The sequence below is a fragment of the Oncorhynchus keta genome, chromosome 13, assembly GCF_023373465.1.
Source record: "Oncorhynchus keta strain PuntledgeMale-10-30-2019 chromosome 13, Oket_V2, whole genome shotgun sequence".
Taxonomy (NCBI): Eukaryota; Metazoa; Chordata; class Actinopteri; order Salmoniformes; family Salmonidae; genus Oncorhynchus; species Oncorhynchus keta.
In genome coordinates, this window is record NC_068433.1 from 45719321 (window position 1) to 45740088 (window position 20768).

General features: G+C 46.9%; 1 protein-coding gene and 2 long non-coding RNA genes across 4 annotated transcripts in view; 1 reads left to right on the forward strand and 2 right to left on the reverse strand.

Moving 5' to 3' along the window:
* The window catches only part of LOC118381184 (CUGBP Elav-like family member 2), a 242069-nt gene that overhangs the window by 203831 nt on the left and 17470 nt on the right, over positions 1-20768 (forward strand). The window contains exons 8-9 of the mRNA XM_052460291.1: positions 17057-17218; positions 18446-18509. Coding sequence (XP_052316251.1) covers positions 17057-17218; positions 18446-18509 — 226 coding nt within the window. The remainder of the gene's footprint in view (positions 1-17056; positions 17219-18445; positions 18510-20768) is intronic.
* LOC127906813 (uncharacterized) lies at positions 11717-12999 on the reverse strand. Its single transcript, XR_008062915.1, has 3 exons — positions 12743-12999; positions 11817-11849; positions 11717-11778 (listed from the first exon to the last, which is right to left on the reverse strand). It is a non-coding gene; the product is annotated as an uncharacterized LOC127906813 (long non-coding RNA).
* On the reverse strand, positions 13033-16997 carry LOC127906812 (uncharacterized). Of its 2 annotated transcripts, XR_008062914.1 has the most exons (4): positions 16369-16997; positions 14543-14651; positions 14177-14365; positions 13033-14131 (listed from the first exon to the last, which is right to left on the reverse strand). It is a non-coding gene; the product is annotated as an uncharacterized LOC127906812 (long non-coding RNA). The 2 variants fall into 2 exon arrangements; XR_008062913.1 differs by lacking the exon at positions 16369-16997 and having other exon boundaries at positions 14543-14890.

Consider the following 20768-nt stretch of genomic DNA (forward strand, 5'->3'; position numbering starts at 1 on the left):
GCCCTCAACAGGAGGCAGAGATTGAAGTGGACAATGACAATGGGGAAAAAGCTTAATTTCCATGTGAAAAACATGCTGCTGACGAGCTCAGGACCCAAATTGCTGCACCGTTTTTTGTAATGTCCCCAGTTTGCAATTTAAAAGTAATTACTTTGGGTCCGAATAAGGATTGGTAAATAGAGTTTGGTTATTGCCTTGGCTCTATCGTCCCCCACTGTTTTAGATTGTGAGCCTGTGTGTCTGTGTGTGTGCAGTTGTATGTGTCTTTGTAATAATAATCTTTGTGTGACTTTGCCTTTCACTAATGGCCTTGTCACTGTCGTATCCATTCTCATTATACTCTGGCATTCAGGACACACACACACACACACACACACACACACACACACACACACACACACACACACACACACACACACACACACACACACACACACACACACACACACACACACACACACACACACACACACACACACATACTTTATAAATGTCAGGGCATTATGAAAGTGGATATGAACAGGACAGGTCATTTAGGAGAGAGCACATTCATTTACAAACCCACGTACGCACACACACATGTTCACGCATGCGCACACACACACACCCGGGAGAGAGAGAGAGACACAGAGAGAGAGACACAGAGGCGGATGTTGACTGTTCCCGGTAGAGAGAAGTAGGGCAGACTAATGTGATTGTATTTGTGTTACTCACAGTGCTCTGTAAAGCCTGGTGATTTGTGGCTGTGTGTATAATATTCATCCTGCCTATACAGGCTGTTTGAGTGGTTAGAGGGCTGTTCTCTCTGCTCTGGCTAATATCAGGGCCGGCTCCAGGTATAAGTGACCTAAGTAAGCAACATTCTTTGGGGGACTCAGTCGGGGTCTCATCTTACTGTTGAGAGTTAGAATAGTAGAATATACAGTGTATACAGGTGCAATTACATTTTTTGTTTGTGCTGGAAATTTGCTTTAAAACTGCAACATTTTCTCTCCATCCCATGTAAAATGGCTAGAATTGCAGGAATTGCTGTACAATAACCAGGAAATGGCTCTCTGGCAAAATGTGTAGAATTGCATAATATTTGTTATAAAACTGCAACCTTTTCTCTACTCCCCATGCTGAAAATGTACTTTAAAATGTAAATGTTTCTCACAACCAAATCTCGCTCAGGGCCCCCAAAAAGCTAGGGCCGGCCCTGGCTAATAGTAGGACTTCTAGAGACGGAGGCTACGCACAACACAGCAAGTGGAGTGTGAGTGAGGAAACACAGCTGTGTATGTTTGGAGACTGGACAAACAAGACAAGTTAATGGGATGGAGGGATGGAGAGATTGACACAGTGAGGGAGGTATAGCAGAGAAACAGCCGTCTCTGTGTCTGCTATTTACCACCAGCCCATTAAAACTAACAAGCTCATAGTCCTATGACGGGTTGGTTGTTTAGTAACAAAACGGACGCGTGCGCAACTATGGGGCAAAACAGACGGTTGGCTTAGACTGTTGACAATATGTAAACTATATTTAATCTCCAATGTTTATTGAAAAAATTATAATATTGCACAATGAGCAATTGTCTCTCAAATACACTACATTACCAAAAGTATGTGGACACCTGAACATCATTCTGATTTCATGGGCATTAATATGGAGTTGGTCCCACCTTTGTTGCTATAACAGCCTCCAACCCTCTGGGAAAGCTTTTCACTAGATGTTGAAACGGCAGGTACTTGCTTCCATTCAGCCATAAGTCAGGTCGGGCACTGATGTTGGGCGATTAGGTCCGGCTCGCAGTCGGCGTTCCAATTCATCCCAAAGGTCTCCGATGAGGTTGAGGTCAGAGCTCTGTGCAGGCCAGTCACGTTATTCCACACCAATCTCGACAAACCATTTCTGTATGGACCTCACTTTGTGCACGGGGGCATTGTCATGCTGAAACAGGAAAGGGCCTTCTCCAAACTGTTGCCACAAAGTTGGAAGCACAGAATCATCTAGAATGTCATTGCATGCTTTAGCATTAAGATTTCCCTTCACTGGAACTAACCATGAAAAACAACCCCAGACCATTATTCCTCTACCTCTTGCCACACAACTAACAACATTGGACACTTTATGGAACACAAAGCCTTCACTATCTCATCCTGGAATATCCAAGGCCTGAGGTCATCTGCCATCAATCAGAAATACAGACATTGTCATCCTACAAGAAACATGGTATAGAGGAGACGGACCCACTGGTTGCCCTCTAGGTTACAGAGAGCTGGTAGTCCCATCCACCAAACTACCAGTTGTGAACAGGGAAGGGACTCAGGGCGTATGCTCATGTGGTATAGAGCAGATCTAACTCACTCTGTTAAATTCATACAATCTGGAACATTTGACATTTGGCTAGAAATTCAAAAGGAAATGATCTTAACAGAGGAAAATGTCCTCCTGTGTGCTACCTATATCCCCCCCATCTAGAATCCCCATACTTTAATGAAGACAGCTTCTCCATCCTGGAGGGGGAAATCAATCATTTCCAGGCCCAGCGACATGTACTAGTCTGTGGCGACCTAAATGCCAGAACTGGACAAGAACCTGACACCCTCAGCACAGGGGGACAAACAACTACCTGGAGGTGACAGCATTCCCTCCCCTATATGCCCCCCTTGGCACAACTACGACAACATGACCAACAAAAATGGGTCACAACTCCTGCAGCTCTGTCGCACGTTGGGTATGTACATAGTCAATGGTAGGCTCCTACGGTAGCTACACCTATAGTTCATCTCTTGGCAGTTGCACTGTAGACCACTTTATCACTGACCTAAAACCAGAGTCTCTCAGAGCGTTCACAGTCAGCCCAATGACTCCCCTGTCAGATCACAGCAATATCACAGTCTACTTGAAAAGAGCAATACTCAATCATGAGGCATCAAAGCCAAAGGAACTGAATAATATTAAGAAATTATATAGGTGGGAGGAAAGTAGTGTGGTAACCTACCAAAAGTCTATTAGGCAAAAACAAAATTCAGTCTCTTTTAGACAACTTCCTGGACAAAACGTTTCACTGTAATACTGGTGTAAACTTGGCAGTAGAAAACCTAAACAGTGTATTTGATCTCTCTGCTTCCCTATCAAATCTAAAAAAAATCAAACAGAAAACAGAAGAAAATGAACAACAATGACAAATGGTTTGATGAAGAATGCAAAACCCTAAGAAAGAAATTGAGAAACTGAGAAACCAAAAACATAGAGATCCAGAAGACCTGAGCCTACGCCTTCACGATGGTGAATCACTAAAACAATACAGAAATGCACTATGGAAAAAGAAGGAACAGCACGTCAGAAACCAGCTCAATGTAATTGAAGAATCCATAGACTCTAACCAGTTCTGTGGAAATGTGAACACACTAAACAAACAACACGAAGAGTTATCTATCCAAAACGGAGATGTGTGAGTAAACCACTTCTCAAATATTTTTGGCTCTATAACAGAACAAACAGCAAAAAAATATACATGATCAAATACAAATCTTAAAATCAACTATTAAAGACGACCAGAACCCATTGAACCCACTCTAATTACATTGAATGAACAAAAGGACAAAATACAAACCCTCCAACCCAAAAAGGCCTGTGGTGTTGATGGAATCCTCAATGAAATGATCAAATATACAGGACACAAATTCCAATTGGCTATACTTAAACTCTTTAACATCATCCTTAGCTCTGGCATCTTCCCCAATATTTGGAACCAAGGACTGATCACCCCAATCCAAAGTGGAGACAAATATGACCCCAATAACTACCATGGGACATGCGTCAACAGCAACCTTAGGAAAATTCTCTGCATTATCATTAACAGCAGACTTGTACATTTACTCATTGAAAACAATGTACTGAGCAAATGTCAAATGGGCTTTTTACCAAATTACCGTACGACAGACCATGTATTCACCCATGTACACAAACAACAAGTGTGCACTTAAAATTAGGCAACAAAAAAACACCCCACAGGGTGAGACAGGGATGCAGCTTAAGCCCCACACTCTTCAACATATATACAGTTGAAGTCGGACATTAGGTTGGAGTCATTAAAACTCGTTTTTCAACCACTCCACTTGTTAACAAACTATAGTTTTTGCAAGTCGGTGAGGACATTTACTTTGTGCATGACACAAGTAATTTTTCCAAGAATTGTTTACAGACATATTATTTCACTTATAATTCACTGTATCACAATTCCAGTGGGTCAGAAGTTTACATACACTAAGTTGACTGTGCCTTTAAACAGATTGGAAAATTCCAGAAAATGATGTCAAAGCTTTAGAAGCTTCTGATAGGCTAATTGACATAATTTGGGTAAATTGGAGGTGTTCCTGTGGATGTATTTCAAGGCCTACCTTCAAACTCAGAGCCTCTTTCCTTGACATCATGGGAAAATCAAAAGAAATCAGCCAAGATCTCCGAAAAAAAATTGTAGACCTCCACAAGTCTGGTTCATCCTTGGGAGCAATTTCCAAACCCCTGAAGGTACCACGTTCATCTGTACAAATAATAGTACACAAGTATAAACACCATGGGACCACGCAGCCGTCACACTGCTCAGGAAGGAGACGCATTCTGTCTCCTAGAGATGAACGTACATTGGTGCGAAAAGTGCAAATCAATCCCAGAACAACAGCAAAGGACCTTGTGAAGATGCTGGAGGAAACAGGTACAAAAGTATCTATATCCACAGTAAAACTAGTCCTATATTGACACAACCTGAAAGGCCACTCAGCAAGGAAGAAGCCATTGCTCCAAAACCGCCACAAAAAAGCCAGACTACAGTTTGCAACTCTACATGGGGACAAAGATCGTACTTTTTGGAGAAATGTCTTCTGTCTTCATCGTTATGTTTGGAGGAAATAAGGGGAGGCGTGCAAGCCAAAGAACATCATCCCAACCGTGAAGCGTGGGGGTGCTTTGCTGCAGGAGGGACAGGTGCATGTCACAAAATAGATGGCATCATGATGTGGATATATTGAAGCAGCATCTCAAGACATCAGTCAGGAAGTTAAAGCTTGGTCGCAAATCAGTCTTCCAAATGGACAATGACCCCAAGCATACTTCCAAAGTTGTGGCAAAATGGCTTCAGGACTACAAAGTCAAGGTATTGGAGTGGCCATCACAAAGCCCTGACCTCAACCTTATAGACAATGTGTGGGCAGAACTGAAAAAAGCGTGTGCGAGCAAGGACGCCTACATACCTGACTCAGTTACACCAGCTCTGTCAGGAGGAATGGGCCAAAATTCACCCAACTTATTGTGGGAAGCTTGTGGACAGCTACCCAAAACATTTGACCCAAGTTAAACAATTTAAAGGCAATGCTACCAAATACTAATTGAGTGTATGTGAACTTCTGACCCACTGGGAATGTGATGAAATAAATAAAAGCTGAAATAAATCATTTTGTCTACTATTATTCTGACATTTCACATTCTTCAAATAAAGAGGTGATCCTAACTAACAGAAGACAGGAAATTGTTACTAGGATTAATTGTCAGGAATTGTGAAAAACTGAGTTTAAATGTATTTGGCTAAAGTGTATGTAAACTTCCGACTTCAAACTGTATCATAGAATTGGCGAGGGCACTAGAACAGTTTGCAGCACCCGGTCTCACCCTACTAGAAACTGAAGTCAAATGTCTACTATTTTCTGATGATCTGGTGCTTCTGTCCCCAACCAAAGACGGCCTACAGCAGCACCTAGATCTTCTGCACATATTCTGCCAGACCTGGACCCTGACAGTAAATCTCAGTAAGACAAAAAATAATGGTGTTCCAAAAAAGGTCCAGTCACCAGGACCAGAAATACAAATTCCATCTTGACACCATTGCCCTAGAGCACACAAAAAACTATTCATACCTTGGCCTAAACATCAGCGCCACAGGTAATTTCCACAAGCTGAGAGACAAGGCAAGAAGGGCCTTCTATGACATCAAAGGAACATAAAATTCGACCTAACCATTCGGATCTGGCAAAAAAATACTTGAATCAGTTATAGAACCCAGTTATAGAACCCAGTTATCAGTTATAGAACCCATTGCCCTTTATGGTTGTGAGGTCTGGGGTCCGCTCACCAACCAAGAATTCACAAAAGATACAAACACCAAATTGAGACTCTGCATGCAGAATTCTGCAACAAATAACATAAAACACCAGTTAATGCATTTTAATTTAAACTTTATTTAACTAGGAAAGTCAGTTGAGAACAAATTCTTATTTTCAATGACAGCCTAGGAACAGTGGGTTAACTGCCTGTTCAGCGGCAGAACGACAGATTTGTACCTTGTCAGCTCGGGGATTTGAACTTGCAAACTTCCAGTTACTAGTCCAACGCTCTAACCACTAGCCGCCCCTCCCCCTGCCGCCCCTCCCTCTGCAGAGCAGAATTAAGCCGATACCCGCTAATGATAAAAATCCGGAAAATAGCTGTTATATTCAACAACCACCATCTTTCATAACAAAGCCATTACCTACAGAGAGATGAACCTGGAGAAGAGTCCCCTAAGCAAGCTGGTCATGGGGCTCTGTTCACAAACACAAACAGACCCCACAGAGAAAAAAAAAAAAATCATTACTTGACACAAAGATTTAACAAAAAAACAGAGTAAACTAGAATGCTATTTGTCCCTAAACAAGGAGTACACAGTGGAAGAATACCTGACCACTGTGACTGAACCATACTTAAGGTAAGCTTTGACTATGTACAGACTCAGTGAGCTTAGCCTTGCTATTGAGAAAGGCCGTTGTAGGCAGTGCCCACAAGACACTGCCCACAAAATGAGGTGGAAACTGAGCTGCACTTCCTAACCTCCTGTCTAATGTATGACCATGTTAGAGACACATATTTCCCTCAGATTACACAGATCCACAAAAGAATTAGAAAACAAACCCGATTTTGATAAACTCCCATATATACTGGGTGAAATACTAGTGTGCCATCACAGCAGTAAAATTTGTGACCTGTTGCCGCAAGAAAAGGTCAACCAGTGAAGAACAAACACCATTGTATATACAACCCATATTTATGTTTATTTATTTTCCCTTTTGTACTTGAACTATTTGCACATAATATGACATTTGACATGTCTTTATTCTTTTAACTTTTGTGAGTGTAATTTTTACTGTTCATTTTTATTGTTTATTTCATTTTTGTTTATTATCTACTTCACTTGCTTTGGCAATGTTAACTTATGTTTCCCATGCCAAATAAAGCCCTTAAATTGAATTGAGAGGGAGGGAGGGAGGGAGAGAGGGAGAGAGGGAGAGAGGGAGAGAGAGAGAGAGAGAGAGAGAGAGAGAGAGAGAGAGAGAGAGAGAGAGAGAGAGAGAGAGAGAGAGAGAGAGAGAGAGAGAGAGAGAGAGAGAGAGAGAGAGAGAGAGAGAGAGAGAGAGAGAGAGAGAGAGAGAGAGAGAGAGAGAGAGAGAGAGAGAGAGAGAGAGAGAGAGAGAGAGAGAGAGAGAGAGAGAGAGAGAGATGAATGTATGACTCTCCTATGCACTTCTCAGTATGTGGTGTTCAGATATACCTTATACAGTCTCGTAATGCGCTATGCAGGTGTGGCTACCTTACGCACAGTGAATAAATGTCATTCTGAAAACCCTCCCACTTGCTGGCCGACATATTGTCTGGAGGAGTTTATATTCAATAGTGTTTTCAGTAGATGTATCTTAAGCCATCCCTTTAAATACGGTGAACCTTTTAGTTCACATTTTGTTTCACAGGCTAGAATATATTGAGAGAACAGTTTCAAAATATTAGGGATAAGTGAAAGAAAGCCATCTCAATATATACATATTTGTCTCAGTTTCAGCACCAATTGGTAGATTTAAAAATACTATGGTCTTGTAGATGAATTTAGGTTTAGGAAAGTATTTATGAAACATGAAAAACAGGTTTAGAGATTCTAGAGTTACGCATGAAGGAAAGAAAACGGTGGTTTGATTCGTTCTGAAAATTGCCACATTCTTTAACCCGTGGTAATGTTGGAAGATTAGTACATATAATTATAATAGGGAGAATAGTGTATAATAGTAGGCTATACCCTCGTCTATTGCCTTGCTGCACTAATCATGGAACTGTGGGATGCAGCCTGGTCTTATAGACTAAACGTAACATAGTAAAAGTAAATCCGGGACCCCCAAAATTAGTATGATATTTAACTTTTTGGTATGGTTACTTAAGACAAAAACAAAAGTAGTGTATTTTGTCGGACGTATAACGCGAACGTCTAGCAACCCAAAGATGCGAGTTGAAATCTCTTCACGGATAACTTAAGCTAATTAGCAACTTTTCATCTACTTACTACTTTTTTAGCTATTTAGCATGTTAGCTAACCCTTCCCCAAACCCTAACCTTAACCCTGTAACCGAACTCTTAACCCTAACCCCTAGCCTAGCTAACATTAGCCGGCTAGCTTACATTAGCCACCTAGCTAGAATTCGTAACATATTATACATTTCGCAGAATCGTAACATTTACTACATTTTCGCAAATTCGTAACATATTTGACCTTTTGCAAATGCGTGACATGTCATTCGTAACATACAGTAAGTATCATACGAAACAGGTGATGGACATCCACAAATGAATACATACCATACGAAACGTAACATATCATACCAAAAGGATTTACCTTCAGAATAATATGAAATGCTCTGAGACCAGGTTATGGGATGACACGGACAAGTATGCGTTGGGATCAAACTGTTACGGCTTGGTCTGCGCGCCACTCCATATAACCATTTCATTAGCATAAATGTATTTTTTCAAATACATTATCAACTGGTACTAATGATCCTCAGCAACAACCACAGGGCCGTGACGGCATTTGCAGAGGAAGCACATGAAGGTAAACAAAACAATGTCATTAAATGGAATGATAATGTCGGCTATGCCAACTGAAGGGAACTAACAGTAGTTGAATGTGTGTGCTTACTAGGGCTACTGACGGTCAACGTTGACAGTGGATAATGTTTAACATGATGGGGTAGCCTATAATTAAGATATTCGAGAGTGCCCATCCCTACAAGTTAAAAGGCTCAGCCTTTCATAAACGTTACTGTGGGGAAGTTATGTGTCGATATGCTTACATTTGCTGCCGGATGACTGGTTTCACATTTGTCTTCCGCGATTATAAGGTTAAATGGATCAACAAGTGTCATTTATACTTACGATACCCTTATCCAAATGTATGACTCATTTACCTAGCTCTTATCAATAGCTCTTATCAATAGCTCTTATCAATAGCTCTGGTCAAGTTGTAAATTCGGGTGCATGGAGAACAGTGTTATTTCTTTCGGGGGAAAAAAGAAAGTAGATGCTTTTTCCACTTGGAACCGGTAGGTTCACTAGACTTTATTTGCGTGCGAAAGTGGTGGAATTATTTGGGAATTAAGTCGAGGTCAGACTACGGCGTATCTGCAGACACACCTCCGCCACAACTTCATTTCATCTCCACCCCAAACGAATAGCGTGTGAGTAGCATGCTGTTCTCATGCTCAAGTTCAAGGTCAGAATATGCAATGAGAGAGAAGTGCATCAAAAGGGAATTATGTTCTATTTACGCATTCTTAACTCAGGTCAGAAATATCCCCCTTAGAGAAAAGCCATGATTTAGCCCAAATCACTCGAGTATCAGTCTCTGGAGCTCTATGGCCCCTGCCCCTCCACCCCCTCCCAGGATCGGCCTCTCATTCTGGGCCGTGTTTTCCAGGCCTGCTGGGTGTCAGCTGGAGTAATGAGATATTTAGCAGAGGGAGAGAGAGCGAGAGCCCCGTCTCCAGGGGGAATACGCTCTAACACAAGAGGCCCCTGACTGACTCTCCTCCGAATGCAATTTTCTCCCTTCTTTATCTCTCGTCTGCTCGTCAGAATGAAGGGAGGAAATAAGTGCTGGAGAGAGGGAGTAAATATGGCTGAGCTGCCTTCAGCTAAAGAGACATGTTCATCGGCTGATAGATACAGTCAAACCCTCAGAGATGAACACACAGTGAGAGACACACACACCCACACTCAGACAGTCACTCAGACAGACACACAGACACACATGCCAGCCCTATAGTATGATAGAGAGGTGATATATATATGCCATCTGGTTAGGATGGCGAACACAGTATGAGCCAAACCCCGTCACAAACTCCCTAAATGAGTCTGAAAACTCGCCTCCAACTAAATGTTTCAATTAAAAGCGTTTTATTCTCCTGTGGCAGATTGTGTGTGTTTGAGCAGCTTTCCCCCCCCAGTTAGGCTTTGAGTAATGTACTGGTGTGATATGATAGATTAAAATGTCTGTGGTTTAGTGTCCTCTGTAGTTAAATCACCTCTGCTGTGTCTTTTTTGTTACAGATCACTGTTTAGTGTGTGTGTGTGTGTGTGTGTGTGTGTGTGTGTGTGTGTGTGTGTGTGTGTGTGTGTGTGTGTGTGTGTGTGTGTGTGTGTGTGTGTGTGTGTGTGTGTGTGTGTGTGTGTGTGTGTGTGTGTGTGTGTGTGTGTGTGTGTGTGTGTGTGTGTGCGTGCGTGCATGCTTTTTTAAATCAAATTTTATTCTCTCTACCTCTGTCTCCCCGTCCCTCTGATCATCTCTGTTCTCTCTCTCCACCTCCGTCTCCCCGTCCCTCTGACCATCTCTGTTCTCTCTCTCTACCTCCGTCTCCCTGTCCCTCTGACCATCTCTGTTCTCTCTCTACCTCCGTCTCCCCGTCGCTCTGACCATCTCTGTTCTCTCTCTCTACCTCCGTCTCCCCGTCCCTCTGACCATCTCTGTTCTCTCTCTCTACCTCCGTCTCCCCGTCCCTCTGACCATCTCTGTTCTCTCTCTCTACCTCCGTCTCCCTGTCGCTCTGACCATCTCTGTTCTCTGTGTGTGTGTGTGTGTGTGTGTGTGTGTGTGTGTGCGTGCGTGCGTGCATGCTTTTTTAAATCAAATTTTATTCTCTCTACCTCTGTCTCCCCGTCCCTCTGTGTTCTCTCTCTCCACCTCCGTCTCCCGTCTCTCTCTTTTTGACCATCAAATTTTATCTCTCTCGTCTCCCCGTCCCTCTGATCCTCTGACCACCATCTCTGTTCTCTCTCTCTACCTCCGTCTCCCCCGTCCCTCTGACCATCTCTGTTCTCTCTCTCCTCCGTCTCCCCGTCTCTGCTCTGACCTCCTGTTCTCTCTCTCTCCCTCCATCTCTGTCTCCCCGTCCCTCTGACCATCTCTGTTCTCTCTCTCTACCTCCGTCTCCCCGTCCTCTGACCATCTCTGTTCTCTCTCTCTACCTCCGTCTCCATCTCTGTCGCTCTGACCATCTCTGTTCTCTCTCTCTACCTCCGTCTCCCCGTCCCTCTGACCATCTCTGTTCTCTCTCTCTACCTCCGTCTCCCCGTCCCTCTGACCATCTCTGTTCTCTCTCTCTGTTCTCTCTCTCTCTACCTCCGACCTCCGTCTCCCCGTCCCTCTGACCATCTCTGTTCTCTCTCTCTCACCTCCGTCTCCCTGACCATCTCTGTTCTCTCTCTACCTCCGTCTGACCATCTCTGTTCTCTCTCTCTACCTCCGTCTCCCCGTTCTCTGACCATCTCTGTTCTCTCTCTCTCTACCTCCGTCTGACCATCTCTGTTCTCTCTCTCCTCCCTCCCCCTCCGTCCCTCTGACCATCTCTGTTCTCTCTCTGACCTCCGTCTCCCCTACCTCTGTCCCTCTGACCATCTCTGTTCTCTCTCTCTCTACCTCCGTCTGATCATCTCTGTTCTCTCTCTACCTCTCTCCGCCGTCTGATCATCTCTGTTCTCTCTCTACCTCCGTCTGACCATCTCTGTTCTCTCTCTCCACCTCCATCTCCCCGTCCCTCTGACCATCTCTGTTCTCTCTCTCTACCTCCGTCTCCCCGTCGCTCTGACCATCTCTGTTCTCTCTCTCTACCTCCGTCTCCCCGTCGCTCTGACCATCTCTGTTCTCTCTCTCCACCTCCATCTCCCCGTCGCTCTGACCATCTCTGTTCTCTCTCTCTACCTCCGTCTCCCCATCCCTCTGACCATCTCTGTTCTCTCTCTCTACCTCCGTCTCCCCATCCCTCTGACCATCTCTGTTCTCTCTCTCTACCTCCGTCTGACCATCTCTGTTCTCTCTCTCTACCTCCGTCTGACCATCTCTGTTCTCTCTCTCTACCTCCGTCTCCTCGTCGCTCTGACCATCTCTGTTCTCTCTCTCTACCTCCGTCTCCCCGTCCCTCTGACCATCTCTGTTCTCTCTCTCTACCTCCGTCTCCCCGTCCCTCTGACCATCTCTGTTCTCTCTCTCTACCTCCGTCTCCCTGACCATCTCTGTTCTCTCTCTCTACCTCCGTCTCCCTGTCGCTCTGACCATCTCTGTTCTCTCTCTCCACCTCCGTCTCCCTGACCATCTCTGTTCTCTCTCTCTACCTCCGTCTGACCATCTCTGTTCTCTCTCTCTACCTCCGTCTCCCCGTCCCTCTGACCATCTCTGTTCTCTCTCTCTACCTCCGTCTCCCCGTCGCTCTGACCATCTCTGTTCTCTCTCTCTACCTCTGTCTCCCTGTCCCTCTGACCATCGCTGTTCTCTCTCTCTACCTCCATCTCCCCGTCCCTCTGACCATCTCTGTTCTCTCTCTCTACCTCCGTCTCCCCGTCGCTCTGACCATCTCTGTTCTCTCTCTCTACCTCTGTCTCCCTGTCCCTCTGACCATCTCTGTTCTCTCTCTCTACCTCCATCTCCCCGTCCCTCTGACCATCTCTGTTCTCTCTCTCTACCTCCGTCTCCCTGTCCCTCTGACCATCTCTGTTCTCTCTCTCCACCTCCATCTCCCCGTCCCTCTGACCATCTCTGTTCTCTCTCTCTACCTCCATCTCCCCGTCCCTCTGACAATCTCTGTTCTCTCTCTCTACCTCCGTCTGACCATCTCTGTTCTCTCTCTCTACCTCCGTCTCCCCGTCCCTCTGACCATCTCTGTTCTCTCTCTCTACCTCCGTCTCCCCGCCCCTCTGACAATCTCTGTTCTCTCTCTCTCTACCTCCGTCTGACCATCTCTGTTCTCTCTCCACCTCCGTCTCCCCGTCCCTCTGACCATCTCTGTTCTCTCTCTCTCTACCTCCGTCTGACCATCTCTGTTCTCTCTCTCTCTACCTCCGTCTGACCATCTCTGTTCTCTCTCTCTCTACCTCCGTCTGATCATCTCTGTTCTCTCTCTACCTCCGTCTGACCATCTCTGTTCTCTCTCTCCACCTCCATCTCCCCGTCCCTCTGACCATCTCTGTTCTCTCTCTCTACCTCCGTCTCCCCGTCCCTCTGACCATCTCTGTTCTCTCTCTCTACCTCCGTCTCCCCGTCGCTCTGACCATCTCTGTTCTCTCTCTCCACCTCCATCTCCCCGTCCCTCTGACCATCTCTGTTCTCTCTCTCTACCTCCGTCTCCCCATCCCTCTGACCATCTCTGTTCTCTCTCTCTACCTCCGTCTGACCATCTCTGTTCTCTCTCTCTACCTCCGTCTGACCATCTCTGTTCTCTCTCTCTACCTCCGTCTCCCCGTCCCTCTGACCATCTCTGTTCTCTCTCTCTACCTCCGTCTCCCCGTCCCTCTGACCATCTCTGTTCTCTCTCTCTACCTCCGTCTCCCTGACCATCTCTGTTCTCTCTCTCTACCTCCGTCTCCCTGTCGCTCTGACCATCTCTGTTCTCTCTCTCCACCTCCGTCTCCCTGACCATCTCTGTTCTCTCTCTCTACCTCCGTCTGACCATCTCTGTTCTCTCTCTCTACCTCCGTCTCCCCGTCCCTCTGACCATCTCTGTTCTCTCTCTCTACCTCCGTCTCCTCGTCGCTCTGACCATCTCTGTTCTCTCTCTCTACCTCTGTCTCCCTGTCCCTCTGACCATCTCTGTTCTCTCTCTCTACCTCCATCTCCCCGTCCCTCTGACCATCTGTTCTCTCTCTCTACCTCCGTCTCCCCGTCGCTCTGACCATCTCTGTTCTCTCTCTCTACCTCTGTCTCCCTGTCCCTCTGACCATCTCTGTTCTCTCTCTCTACCTCCATCTCCCCGTCCCTCTGACCATCTCTGTTCTCTCTCTCTACCTCCGTCTCCCTGTCCCTCTGACCATCTCTGTTCTCTCTCTCCACCTCCATCTCCCCGTCCCTCTGACCACCTCTGTTCTCTCTCTCCACCTCCATCTCCCCGTCCCTCTGACCATCTCTGTTCTCTCTCTCTACCTCCGTCTGACCATCTCTGTTCTCTCTCTCTACCTCCGTCTCCCCGTCCCTCTGACCATCTCTGTTCTCTCTCTCTACCTCCGTCTCCCCGCCCCTCTGACCATCTCTGTTCTCTCTCTCTCTACCTCCGTCTGACCATCTCTGTTCTCTCTCTACCTCCGTCTGACCATCTCTGTTCTCTCTCCACCTCCGTCTCCCCGTCCCTCTGACCATCTCTGTTCTCTCTCTCTCTACCTCCGTCTGACCATCTCTGTTCTCTCTCTCTCTACCTCCGTCTGACCATCTCTGTTCTCTCTCTCTACCTCCGTCTGATCATCTCTGTTCTCTCTCTACCTCCGTCTGACCATCTCTGTTCTCTCTCTCCACCTCCATCTCCCCGTCCCTCTGACCATCTCTGTTCTCTCTCTCTACCTCCGTCTCCCCGTCCCTCTGACCATCTCTGTTCTCTCTCTCTACCTCCGTCTCCCCGTCGCTCTGACCATCTCTGTTCTCTCTCTCCACCTCCATCTCCCCGTCCCTCTGACCATCTCTGTTCTCTCTCTCTACCTCCGTCTCCCCATCCCTCTGACCATCTCTGTTCTCTCTCTCTACCTCCGTCTGACCATCTCTGTTCTCTCTCTCTACCTCCGTCTGACCATCTCTGTTCTCTCTCTCTACCTCCATCTCCCTGTCCCTCTGACCATCTCTGTTCTCTCTCTCTACCTCCATCTCCCCGTCCCTCTGACCATCTCTGTTCTCTCTCTCTACCTCCGTCTCCCTGTCCCTCTGACCATCCTCTGTTCTGACCACCTCTGTTCTCTCTCTCCACCTCCATCTCCCCGTCCTCTCTGAACATCTCTGTTCTCTCTCTCCTCCATCTCCCCGTCCCTCTGACAATCTCTGTTCTCTCTCTCTACCTCCGTCTGACCATCTCTGTTCTCTCTCTCTACCTCTCTGTCTCCCCGTCCCCCGTCTGACCATCTCTGTTCTCTCTCTCTACCTCCCCGTCTCCCCTGTTCCCCTCTGACCATCTCTGTTCTCTCTCTCTCTACCTCCGTCTGATCATCTCTGTTCTCTCTCTACCTCCGTCTGACCATCTCTGTTCTCTCTCTCCACCTCCATCTCCCCGTCCCCGTCTGACCATCTCTGTTCTCTCTCTCTACCTCCGTCTCCCTGTCCCTCTGACCATCTCTGTTCTCTCTCTCTCTACCTCCATCTCCCCGTCCCTCTGACCATCTCTGTTCTCTCTCTCTCCTCCGTCTCCCTGTCCCTCTGACCTCCGTCTCCCTGTCCCTCTGACAATCTCTGTTCTCTCTCTCTACCTCCGTCTGACCATCTCTGTTCTCTCTCTCTACCTCCGTCTCCCCGTCCCTCTGACCATCTCTGTTCTCTCTCTCCACCTCCGTCTCCCTGACCATCTCTGTTCTCTCTCTCTACCTCCGTCTCCCCATCCCTCTGACCATCTCTGTTCTCTCTCTCTCTACCTCCGTCTCCCCATCCCTCTGACCATCTCTGTTCTCTCTCTCTCTACCTCCGTCTCCCCGTCCCTCTGACCATCTCTGTTTTCTCTCTCTACCTCCGTCTCCCTGTCCCTCTGACCATCTCTGTTCTCTCTCTCCACCTCCGTCTGACCATCTCTGTTCTCTCTCTCTACCTCCATCTCCCCGTCCCTCTGACCATCTCTGTTCTCTCTCTCTACCTCCATCTCCCCGTCGCTCTGACCATCTCTGTTCTCTCTCTCTACCTCCATCTCCCCGTCCCTCTGACCATCTCTGTTCTCTCTCTCTACCTCCATCTCCCCGTCCCTCTGACCATCTCTGTTCTCTCTCTCTACCTCTGTCTCCCCGTTGCTCTGACCATCTCTGTTCTCTCTCTCTACCTCCGTCTCCCCGTTGCTCTGACCATCTCTGTTCTCTCTCTCTACCTCTGTCTCCCCGTTGCTCTGACCATCTCTGTTCTCTCTCTCTACCTCCATCTCCCCGTCCCTCTGACCATCTCTGTTCTCTCTCTCTACCTCCATCTCCCCTTATTTCTGACCATCTCTGTTCTCTCTCTCTCTACCTCCGTCTCCCCGTCCCTCTGACCATCTCTGTTCTCTCTCTCCACCTCCGTCTCCCCGTTGCTCTGACCATCTCTGTTCTCTCTCTACCTCCGTCTCCCCGTCGCTCTGACCATCTCTGTTCTCTCTCTCTACCTCCGTCTCCCCGTCCCTCTGACCATCTCTGTTCTCTCTCTCCACCTCCGTCTCCCCATCCCTCTGACCATCTCTGTTCTCTCTCTCCACCTCCGTCTCCCCGTCCCTCTCCCTCTGACCATCTCTGTTCTCTCTCTCTACCTCCGTCTCCCCGTCCCTCTGACCATCTCTGTTCTCTCTCTCTCCACCTCCGTCTCCCCGTCCCTCTGACCATCTCTGTTCTCTCTCTCTACCTTCGTCTCCCTGTCCCTCTGACCATCTCTGTTCTCTCTCTCTACCTCCGTCTCCCCATCCCTCTTCATCTCGCTCTTTCTTTTCCCCACTTCCACTCTCCGTGAGATGATGAAATACTTTTAGAACTCAGGAAATCGCTTTCTGTGGAAATAAACCCATTGTGGACTGTAAGATAACTGGCCCTTATGGGAAGCTAGTCCCTTCCCCTTAGTTGTGTGTGCTTGTTAGTGTCATGTTACGTGTGTGTCTGCGTGCATTGTACCTATGTTGTGTTAGGGTTAGTTTGTAACCAATTTCTTGTGAAACCAATCAAATTTTGGTATATTTTGAATATGAATTTAGAAAATTCCTCATGCAACACTGAACCCTGTCTCCCCCTTCTCCCCACCCTCCCTCCTCCCTCCCTCAGGGCTGCTCGTCTCCCATCGTGGTGAAGTTTGCCGACACGCAGAAGGACAAGGAGCAGCGGCGCCTGCAGCAGCAGCTGGCTCAGCAGATGCAGCAGCTCAACAACGCCACCACCTGGGGGAGTCTGACAGGGCTGGGCGGCCTCACCCCGCAGTATCTGGCTGTAAGAGGACACGCCGCGTCGCCCACCCCTTACTGCAGCCCCGCAGCCAACGCATCCGTCGCCGCCGCAGTCAGTGCCACCCTCCCCGCCCCCCACTACCCTCCCTGCCGTCGCCAACCCCCCCCCCCCCCACGTCCACACCCCCAGAGAGTCAGACCCTGCTTCCTACTCCTTTCCCCCTCTCCTCTCCCTTAAGAGTCCACTCCCCCCTCCTTCTCCCTCTCTCAGGGGGTGTAGCCGTGACAGGGAAATGAGGCCTTTGAATCATAGGGGTCAAGGTTTAATGGGCGGGGCCAATCGCTGGTGCGATCCAATAAGAGGTCTTTCCCATGTCTAAAATCATCGTCCTATTGGGTCACAGCGGTGAATGGTTGACAGATTGGCACGTGGTGTTCAGAAGCCTCATTCCCCCTCCCTTCTTCAGTACTTTATAGCATTTCAGAACCCCCCTCTCAACTCATTCTTAGGACCCCCTTCCTTCGTTAGCCTCTTTCAGAACTGACCCTCTTCCTCTTTCACTCTGAAACCTTCTGTCCCCAAATTCTCTGAAACAGACCAGTCTACTCTTCCTTGAGTCCCCGTCATCACAGCTAGGATCTTTCCTAAAAGTGTAAATGGGTGTACTAGGTGTATATGTACTGCAGTAAATGTACATAAGCCTTTGAGTTTTTTTTTGACAGTTACTCTGTGTTCTATTCTGAAATTGTACATGTCTCAGGGACTCAGTGGTTAGATGCACAGTAGTAGATGTCATATTCAATGTTGATATAGCCTATAGCCCACATGCAGTAATGCTACCAAGATCATGAGGATACTAGCAGAGAAAAGATAGTGAAGGTGATCACTGTTTGTATTTCCAATCATTCCTCCTCACTCTGTTTCTCTCTCTTTTATTATTTTCCTATCTCTTTCTCTATCTATCTATCTATCTATCTATCTATCTATCTATCTATCTATCTATCTATCTATCTATCTATCTATCTATCTATCTATCTATCTATCTATCTATCTATCTATCTATCTATCTATCTATCTATCTATCTATCTATCTATCTATCTATCTATCTATCTATCTATCTATCTATCTATCTATCTATCTATCTATCTATCTATCTATCTATCTATCTATCTATCTATCTATCTATCTATCTATCTATCTATCTATCTATCTATCTATCTATCTATCTATCTATCTATCTATCTCTCCTCTCTTTCTTTCTCCCTCAGTTGCTCCAGCAGGCCACCTCCTCCAGTAACCTTGGAGCCTTCAGTGGGATCCAACAGATGGCAGGTGAGTCCAGCAGATGTACACACACACACACACACACACACACACACACACACACACACACACACACACACACACACACACACACACACACACACACACACACACACACACACACACTGACTAATATTGTAGAAGCTATGCTGTAGCTGTTGTTCAGATTTGTCTTGAGTCTGTTATCCATCAGGACAGAAGAGTGTACCAGGCCTCAAAGCAGGGATGTTTGGTCCGGCACTAAGGCAACACAGAAGGAAAATAGAGAGAGATGAGAGAGGAGCTCTGCTCACTGTTTCCCCCTGCTGGTCACCTTTGTCTTTTCCTCTGCATGTTCTCCTACCCACACTCCCCCTATCTCTCTCTATCCTTTATCCTCTTCATCTCTCTCCTTTGTCTTTTCCTCTGCATGTTCTCCTACCCACACTCCCCCCTATCTCTCTCCATCCTTTATCCTCTTCATCCCTCTCCTTTGTCTTTTCCTCTGCATGTTCTCCTACCCACACTCCCCCCTATCTCTCTCCATCCTTTATCCTCTTCATCCCTCTCCTTTGTCTTTTCCTCTGCATGTTCTCCTACCCACACTCCCCCCTATCTCTCTCCATCCTTTATCCTCTTCATCCCTCTCTTTTGTCTTTTCCTCTGCATGTTCTCCTACCCACACTCCCCCCTATCTCTCTCTATCCTTTATCCTCTTCATCCCTCTCCTTTGTCTTTTCCTCTGCATGTTCTCCTACCCACACTCCCCCCTATCTCTCTCCATCCTTTTTCCTCTTCATCCCGCTCTTTTGTCTTTTCCTCTGCATGTTCTCCTACCCACACTCCCCCCTATCTCTCTCCATCCTTTATCCTCTTCATCCCTCTCCTTTGTCTTTTCCTCTGCATGTTCTCCTACCCACACTCCCCCCTATCTCTCTCCATCCTTTATCCTCTTCATCCCTCTCTTTTGTCTTTTCCTCTGCATGTTCTCCTACCCACACTCCCCCCTATCTCTCTCCATCCTTTATCCTCTTCATCCCTCTCCTTTGTCTTTTCCTCTGCATGTTCTCCTACCCACACTCCCCCCTATCTCTCTCCATCCTTTATCCTCTTCATCCCTCTCCTTTGTCTTTTCCTCTGCATGTTCTCCTACCCACACTCCCCCCTATCTCTCTCCATCCTTTATCCTCTTCATCCCTCTCTTTTGTCTTTTCCTCTGCATGTTCTCCTACCCACACTCCCCCCTATCTCTCTCCATCCTTTATCCTCTTCATCCCTCTCCTTTGTCTTTTCCTCTGCATGTTCTCCTACCCACACTCCCCCCTATCTCTCTCCATCCTTTATCCTCTTCATCCCTCTCGTTTGTCTTTTCCTCTGCATGTTCTCCTACCCACACTCCCCCCTATCTCTCTCCATCCTTTATCCTCTTCATCCCTCTCCTTTGTCTTTTCCTCTGCATGTTCTCCTACACACACTCCCCCCTATCTCTCTCCATCCTTTATCCTCTTCATCCCTCTCCTTTGTCTTTTCCTCTGCATGTTCTCCTACCCACACTCCCCCCTATCTCTCTCTATCCTTTATCCTCTTCATCCCTCTCCTTTGTCTTTTCCTCTGCATGTTCTCCTACCCACACTCCCCCCTATCTCTCTCCATCCTTTATCCTCTTCATCCCTCTCCTTTGTCTTTTCCTCTGCATGTTCTCCTACACACACTCCCCCCTATCTCTCTCCATCCTTTATCCTCTTCATCTCTCTCCTTTGTCTTTTCCTCTGCATGTTCTCCTACCCACACTCCCCCTATCTCTCTCTATCCTTTATCCTCTTCATCCCTCTCCTTTGTCTTTTCCTCTGCATGTTCTCCTACCCACACTCCCCTATCTCTCTCCATCCTTTATCCTCTTCATCCCTCTCCTTTGTCTCTTCCTCTGCATGTTCTCCTACACACACTCCCCCTATCTCTCTCCATCCTTTATCCTCTTCATCCCTCTCCTTTGTCTTTTCCTCTGCATGTTCTCCTACCCACACTCCCCCCTATCTCTCTCTATCCTTTATCCTCTTCATCCCTCTCCTTTGTCTTTTCCTCTGCATGTTCTCCTACCCACACTCCCCCCTATCTCTCTCCATCCTTTATCCTCTTCATCCCTCTCCTTTGTCTTTTCCTCTGCATGTTCTCCTACACACACTCCCCCCTATCTCTCTCCATCCTTTATCCTCTTCATCTCTCTCCTTTGTCTTTTCCTCTGCATGTTCTCCTACCCACACTCCCCCCTATCTCTCTCTATCCTTTATC